The following is an 8,560-nucleotide window of genomic DNA, read 5'->3' as shown; positions in this document are numbered from 1 at the left end:
TTACAATTCTCATTTTGTGCAGGTATATATGTTTATATATATATATATATATATATATATATATATATATATATATATATATATATATATATATATATATATATATATATATATATATATATATATTATTTTTATAAAGAACTTTATTTCTCTATTGACTAATTGCGTATTTACAGGTTCGTCTACAAGAAGACTGTCCATTACCGACAGTGGATATCATATCATCTAGCAATTGTTACCCAAAGGCAAAAGGGTGGGCATCATTTTATAGAGATAGGATGCAAGCATTCCTAGATTTACACATAGTGGATCGTAGTTATGTAGATCTCATGGAAGACTGATATTTGTTGATTGTATTTAAGTATTTTACTGTTGTAGTTTGTAATTATTTTACCAATATATAAAATTCTAACTCCTTTGGCCAAGGGACGGATATATTTTGGCCTCATTGCTAACATTAAATAACTTAATATAAAATACCATATATAGATGAAATATCTTAATATAAAATCCAATAGAAATGTCAATTCTAACATCAAATACAAATAAATCGACTATCCAGACGTAGATGGTCGTCGACCTCGAACTCTACGTCCTCCTCTAGTCTCTTCCTCTTCAACGCCATCTTGAGCCATCTGCAATAACTCATGAGTGCGATCCCAGGCAACTGTGCCCTCAGTAACGTCTCTACAGTTTATCATCCGCTGAAGACCACCTACGATGCGTTTCACGAGACCTTGTGATAATAACAAGTTAATGTCAAATATTAAAAGTTACTAATAATATGAACAACTAAATGTGTTACATACCAATAAACCACTGGAAGATGATGACGATGACGTCCTCTGAACTGTTATGTCATCTGGCAAATTCCGACGAAATCGGGGCACAAGCACAAGGCTAGGTCGGTCGGCCTCAGCTCCACGTAAAATGTATGGATGGGAGACTCTCCTAAACCACTGCAAATATCCATCTGAACATGAAAAAGGAGCTGGTGCTTGGACCACTTGATGTACAACAAACTGCTCGTGCTTTTTCCATCGATCATCAATAGCCTCAAAGTCCATCATGGGAACCGAACTAGCGGTCGTGGAATAGGCTGGATGAAGCCAAATTGTCGCAACACACGCTCCGGCAAATGACGTTGTACGACGGTCCCAACCCTCAAGATGCCAGAAAACATGCCATGTGTTACCAGTTGTCGAGCAGCTCTGTGTGCTACATATGGGTTCCAAATCATCCCATCATATGTCAAGCCATCCAACTGGACTCTAACATCAGCTATAGCGGAAATGGCGCGTCCAGTGACATAACGTAGAGCACGGGGTTCGGTCTCCACATATGTATCCCGTACTTGCTTCCTTCCCAATGTAGGGAAGTGCTCGTATATCCAAGCCTGTATCAAATAATATTTCATTTAACCATTGTCATATAAAACTAAAAACAAGTCAAATAAAGAATAAAATGTTATATAAATGGGTACCTGCAGAAGAGGTAGATATCCAGCTAATTGCTTTGTATTTGCAAAGCTGGCATCTCCTAGTTGCTCATATAAGTGGACAAGAGCAGCAACTCCCCAACCATATGTACGACATGTGGAGAGATCTCTAAATAGCTCGAGATAATGTGTACGAACATATGTGGTGCTTTTGTTAGCAAATATCGTGCACCCTACAAGGTGCAAAAGATATGCACGTGCAGCAAACTCCCATAGCTCGTTTTCACAACAGCTGTGATACAAGTCTCTCAACCAGCTCAGTCGGACCTGTGCACCCCGACTTTGATTCAGCTCCACACATGCCATGGCCCGGTCAACACCAAGAAGTGTCGTCAAAATCTGAACAAAATCTTCATATTCCAGATTTTCAGTGGAGCAAAAGTTTCCACTGATGGAAAGATGGAGAAGTGACCATACGTCATCCAAAGTGATGGTCATCTCCCCAATGGGTAAATGAAAAGTATTAGTCTCGGGATGCCATCTCTCCACGAAACCCAATACTAACCCAAGATCGATATATTCATATAAAATGTCGCACAAAGGCGATAATCCAGAAGCTAACACAAAAGGTGCAACAGCAGGGTGAGGACGTCCTAATTTCTTAACTTTTTTAATATGGGAGACCACTTTCACAACTCGATCCTAACAGAAGAAACAAACAACAATAAAAATACTTAACAACAACAAAATTAAACCTATATAAAAACTTCTTACTGACCTGACCATCCCATATCATGCGTGCAACATGATCCTGGTACTGCGTCAATAAAGATGTATCATACGGCCCACCAGGAAATCCGCCACCATCGTTATCAATGACCTGCTCGTCCTCCCGAGGAACGTCAGGAACCTCATTCTCAACAACGTCATCCTCAACAACATTAGCCTCATGCTGACCCCTTCTACGAGCCGATGCTGTCGGTCTCTTTCGTGCACCACCCTATCTGGAACTCTCGGGTGCATCATTTGAACCACGTCTAGATATATTTCCTCGTGTCCTGACCATATCTATAATAAAATAAAATACAAATTAATAAATAATAAATAATAAATACTCGCCCTCATCTTTCCTTTTTTTTCCTCGTAAAAACACTCTAAATGCAGTAAGTGCAGGTTCAATTTCACATCATCTTTCCTCTTTTTCCTCGTAAAAACACTCTAAGTGGGTTCAATTTCACAAACTGAAGACGGACCACAATCAAATTAATTACATCAAACGAATTTAAATAAAAAACATTAAAGGCATCCAAAAAAAAACAGAAACGGATTTTGTAAAAAAAAAATAATAAAAAGGGGAAACGGATCCCAAATTCCGTTTCGTAAAAACAAAATTTAATTAAAAAAAAAAAAGAAACGAATTCCACAATCCGTTTTGTAAAAAAAAGAAAAAAAAAGGAAACGGATTCCACAATCCGTTTTCTAAAAAAAAAATAAACGGATCCCACAATCCGTTTTGTATAAAAAAAATTAAAACGGGAAACGGATTCCACAATCCGTTTCCAAAAAAAAAAAAACGGATTCCACAATCCGCTTTGTAAAAAAAAAAAATGGGGAAACGAATTCCACAATCTGTTTCCTTAAAAAAAAGAAACGCCACAACCCTTCCTCTCAAACGCACACCACTCATCAACACAACCCACCTTCCTCTCAAACGCACACCACTCATCAACACAACCCACCTTTCCAGCAGGTTTAAGAAAAAGCTACATATAAAATCAATTAAAATAAAAATATACACATGCATTAAAATAAAAATATACACATGCTGTCTAATATTAAAAAACCAGTATTACTTACCTGTAAAAAATGGAGAAGCCGCGGGAAAGGATGAACGGTGGGGAGAAGAATGGTGTGTGGAGGAGAAAAGGATACTCTATGAATGAGAAAAGGATGGCGTGGGGAGAATGCTTTGTGGGAGAAGAGGGAGAAGAGGGAGAATGAGGATGGAGAGTGTGTGGAGGCGTGGAGGCTTTTTAGGTCAAAGATTCCAAGGATGCAGGTGCGTGCAGGAGGGAATCTGCTTTATTTGCTTTATTGGGATGCGGGTGCAGGGGTTTTGGGGGTGCAGTGTGCTGAGGGGTGTGAGGGGTGTGAGGGGTGCAGGGGTATTTGGGGGTGCAATGCGGTGAAAGAGAGAAAAAGACACAGTAAATTTTTTTTTAACCAGGGGCAAACATGGAAATAAAATAGGTTTTGGGGGTACAGGAGAGATTATTGGAGGTACATGGAAATACAAGTACTGCCACAACATGGACTATAACACAATGAAATGACTTAGGGTCAGCACCGCAAAACATAGGGTAAGAAAGCATAATCCAAGGCAAGTCTGCAACAAACTTCTCTCACAGGTGAGTTTAAAAAATGCAAGGGATTCATACCCTGCCTCACGTGACACATGAACACAACCCAAGAGTACCATGTGAAGGAAGCGAGAGAGAACAACAAGGTTTCCCCACCACTAACTAATACATTCACTCACGAAAGGGCCATGCTCCTGATACAAAGACAGCAAGAGAAAGAACCATAGGTGCAAGACTATCCCCTAGTTATCACGGAACACACCACCACCATCAAGGTCTCAACACATTAACGAAAAATAGAATCAAATGATAAAAGCACATGTTAAACCACAAGCACGAATAACATACAAGCCTTAGTAGACTAAGTAAACCCACAAAGCACCGAAGCAAACAAGATAAAAACTAGTACACAAATATCAACAATCAAACTGAGAGTTTACCCACTATGAAAGGGAAGTAACCCATCTACAAAAACTATGAGCGAGGTTTCAAAACAACCACCCATACCATCATTAAACTTTCAAATATTATACCAGTCCAAGGAACATTAACAATTATGTAATCTCAACCACCACATCATTAACCCGTGAAAGACCCCTACTAGAACTCAAACAATGATGACACAGAAAACACCCAAAGGTTCAACTTCATTCATCAAGAAACAATAAAACAAGAAAAAGCTTCCCCTACCTGGAAATCTTGCTATAATTACTCCACTAGCGATCTTCCTTGCTCCAACTTTGATCTCCACCCTTGAGACCTTCTCCTAGTCTTTCTACACTCTCTCCACTTTAGGGTTCTGTTCTACCTTATGTTCAGCCACACGAAATTTTTCTGCTTTATTCACCCTTCATTCTCCTCTCTCTTTTCCAAACACTCCCTAAAACCTAAAGAAACCAGAATGGTTTATTCCCCACAACCGTCCACACTCTCCTTACTTTTCATCTCTAGAATTAATTAAATTAATTCTACCAAATTAATTGGGTTCTTAAAGCCTAATTAAGTCCAATTAACCTCTTTGTTTGTGTCCAGATTCGTGGAACCTATCACCAGCTCTTCATCTCCTCAATTTGTTCCTAAGGCATAAAAAAATGTTATGATTTTACTCTAGTCGAGGTTTAAATCCACAACCTCCCAATTACTAAGTGCATGCACAACCATGAAGCCAATTCATGTTTCTTGGTAATTCGTATAACATCCCGTCAGGATATTACGAATTTAATAATAAATAAAGAACTAATAAACATTTTCATTTAATAATACCTCATTTCCCAAAATGCGGGAAATTTAAACTTTATTAACTTCCAATGATAAAAGCAAAAATCCATAATCTCAAAAGTGGAATAATCCAAAATGTCTCATAAAAGTTTACAACTCATGCCAAAAAATCATAAAACATGAAAACATAAAAACTCCCATGCTATCCCCACTTTGTGGCTAAGTCTCACCAGCACCACCTGCATCAACATCAGTTGCTCACGTGTACCGCGCACACGATCATCATCAAACACAAGTAGATAGGGTGAGCTTAACAAATAAAGCATAATCCACATTTATATACATGCATAAATCATTCATATATTCATCTTGCAACCACTAAAAGATTTTTCCCCAATTAATTCCATATAACATGGCCACAACCATGACTTTCGTGTTCTACTTCTTCTAGTGATAACCTCTAGGTGACTTTCTGCCATACCTATCGACCACAACCGATAGAGCACGTGCGGGGAAACCATGCTACGGATCACACACCGTAACGCTTGGTGGAGTTCCCAAATACGAATATAGTTCATAACGTTCCAATACTACCAAACTCGTAAGCTAATCACTGAGGAGGGCAATCCATTTGGACCCATCCGTACTGGCCACAACCAAAACACTCACACTAGCAACACTCGCCAACCCGAGCTCAACTCAAGGGTTCCTCGTGTTCATCCGCCATCCCGAGCTCAACTCGAGGGATGCCATTCCGAGCTCAACTCGAGGAATGCCACGTGCTTAACCCTTATCCTGAGCTCAACTCAAGGGATACGTTCCAAGCTCAACTCAAGGAACACAAGCAATCCCACCTTTGAAGCACCACCAAAAGCCTTGTAGATTACGCATTCAGAATCCAACATCTCGAGATTACAACATTAAAAATCGCCTAGCGGGGGACATGTACTGCCAGGCACAAGCGCTTCCAGACCGCCTAGTGGGTGACACGTACCGCTAGGCGCCAAGCACCTCAGAACCACCAACACAAGCAGTCACCACCTGGCGGAACCTCCATCGTCGCCAGGCGCCCACCTTCCCAAGGCTCACTGTTTGATGGCTATCGCTAGGCAATCTACTCCCATCGCCAGGCACCACCCCTTCCTGTTACACTCTGAGAGGCAACTGTCGCCTGGCGGCTTCAACTGTGCTGCCAGGCGCTGTATCAATACAACACAGGTTCATGTTTTCCCATTCTTGGATTTCCCCATCTCATTCTGCACCACGTAACATTGATTCTTACCAATTTAAGTACCCTCCATCATCTTGAGATTTTAATTCGTTATCCCATAACCTCAATACCAATTAGATTCAATAACATAAGCTTACTATCCAATCACCTTGCTTATTTCAATTTCTCTACCTTTACTATATGTCACTGTTAATCCAGTGCCCTTGGTGCAATATTATTTATCCTTAGATGTCTAAGGTTCATGACACAGCATACAAATCTTGACTACATTTACACCATACTCTCGTTTGGGCCAATACCACTCATTTTAAACAATTTCCTGACATCTAACCTTCATTTTACTCTTTCTAATGGCTTACCACTCGTCACTCTTAAATATGACCCTAACACAGAACGATTCACACCTCTGAACCTACTCCACTTAGTTCACACCAGTCCTTATTTCTTACTTATTCTTATGTTTCGAATAATCCTCCCTAAGGTGTTTATACCCTCTATTTATATGTTCTTAAGCCTCTGCTTAATGTTACTCAATGATATATTCATACCAATGCCTCTATTTCCAATGGCACTGTATCAGAACCCAACCCAACCACGCAGCAGAGTGGCCACTGCGCTGGCGCCTGGCGGTAAGCTCCATGCCGCCAGGCGGTGCATACCATCTAGACATTTTCCAAATTTTTCCCAGCACCCTTGACTCAAAACCTTCACCATTCTCCCTACTTTGCAATTTCTAACAGTTTCTTCCCGAATTCATACTCATCCAGCACAATTCATAACCTAATTATAGGGATCAATAATTCTCAATGCCTATTTAGTATATCCATTCTCGAATCATAAGAACAACCCAAACATGAAACCCAAAAAGTATTCATAGCAATTTATCCAATTAAACCTTCCAACCATATAAAATTCTACAATATAATGACTTACATCATTGCTCACCAAGTAGAACTACATTTTTACCCGATCAGAATCACCCCAGAACCCACAAAACATCAAAACCGGGTCAATTTGACTCGTGTCGCATGGCGGGTGTTCATGACTGCCAAGCAGTTCATCACTAAACCTAGAAACTGGATTGCAAGTTTGTAACGCCTGACGGTATAGGGATTAACCGTCAGGCGGGTCCTCAGTGAACCCAAAAATACACTAAACGGGTATGTGCCGCCTGGCGGCTATGAGCAGCCCGCCAGGCGGTTTCTGGAAAAATCTCCAAAATTCATAAATTTTAAAATTAAACAAGGATCATGCAATCATATTACCATACATTTCATGTAATCATTAAAACGAACAAGTAAGTCTGAGTCCAGCTCCCCTAACCTGGTCTCCTTTGCTTAGAACTTGAAAATTCTCCCTACACCAAGGTTCCCCAAGGCTTGAACCCACAACCATGGAATTGCCAAATCAATGCCCAACCATTCAACCACTTCATATTTCATGTCAACTAATTCAAATTTCATGTCAACTAATTCAATTCAAATATTATATTCTTATTTAACACACAAATGGCATACTTAGGACTTGAACCCAAGTCCTCTCACACATTTAAGTACTCTCAACCACTTAAGCTAGTACTTTTCCACGTCATACAAGCTAGAATTAATTACCATAAATGCTCTCCCTACCCGCATTTATTAATTAATTATTTATTTAATTTATTAAATTTCGGGTCTTACAATTCGTACCCATCTATGATTTTATCTTACTATTCTAGTCTCAAACATACCCGCAAAACAATAAAACAATTAAATTAATAAACAATTGGCATACACAAGAGTTGAACCCAAGTCCTCTCAATATAACCAAATACTCTCAACCACTTAAGCTAGTATTTTTCCATATCATAAAAGTCAACATTAAATGCCATAAAGGTTCCCACTACCTGTATTTATTAAATAATTATTTATTTAATTATTTGAATTTCTCGGGTCTTACAACGGTAATCCAAACACAACCTCATAGTGCCATCTTTTTCTTGACTAACAACATTGAAGCACCTCAAGAACAAACACTAGGTCTGATGAATTGTTTGTCCAACAATTCCTCTATTTGTTTTTTCAGCTCTTCTAACTCTAGAGGTGACATCTTGTAAGGGGCTACAGTTATAGGTCTTGATCATTGATAGAGGCCGTACGCCACCAAATTAAAACACTTAAAATGCAGTATATGAAAGTGAACCAAGTCGTCTCCCAACGACCAATATTTTCATTCAAAGCTTTAATTTTCCGATGAACACAACAATAACACAGGGGGGAGGGGGGTTGGCAGATTTACGGATGCAACGCACAATTGAAAACTTAAATGCAGATG

At 39.5% G+C, this 8,560-nt stretch overlaps 1 protein-coding gene across 1 annotated transcript; it reads right to left on the bottom strand.

The window, feature by feature from the left end:
- Positions 1 to 1,066: 1,066 nt before the first annotated feature.
- Positions 1,067 to 6,909, bottom strand: LOC114187812 (protein MAIN-LIKE 1-like). Its single transcript, XM_028076186.1, has 5 exons — positions 6,796 to 6,909; positions 3,139 to 3,201; positions 2,217 to 2,438; positions 1,484 to 2,140; positions 1,067 to 1,396 (listed from the first exon to the last, which is right to left on the bottom strand). The coding sequence occupies exons 1-5, from the start codon at positions 6,907 to 6,909 to the stop codon at positions 1,067 to 1,069; spliced, it is 1,386 nt and encodes a 461-aa protein (XP_027931987.1).
- Positions 6,910 to 8,560: the final 1,651 nt, after the last annotated feature.

The sequence above is a fragment of the Vigna unguiculata genome, chromosome 6, assembly GCF_004118075.2.
Source record: "Vigna unguiculata cultivar IT97K-499-35 chromosome 6, ASM411807v1, whole genome shotgun sequence".
Taxonomy (NCBI): domain Eukaryota; kingdom Viridiplantae; phylum Streptophyta; class Magnoliopsida; order Fabales; family Fabaceae; genus Vigna; species Vigna unguiculata.
This window is presented reverse-complemented; position numbering and strand designations above follow the sequence as displayed.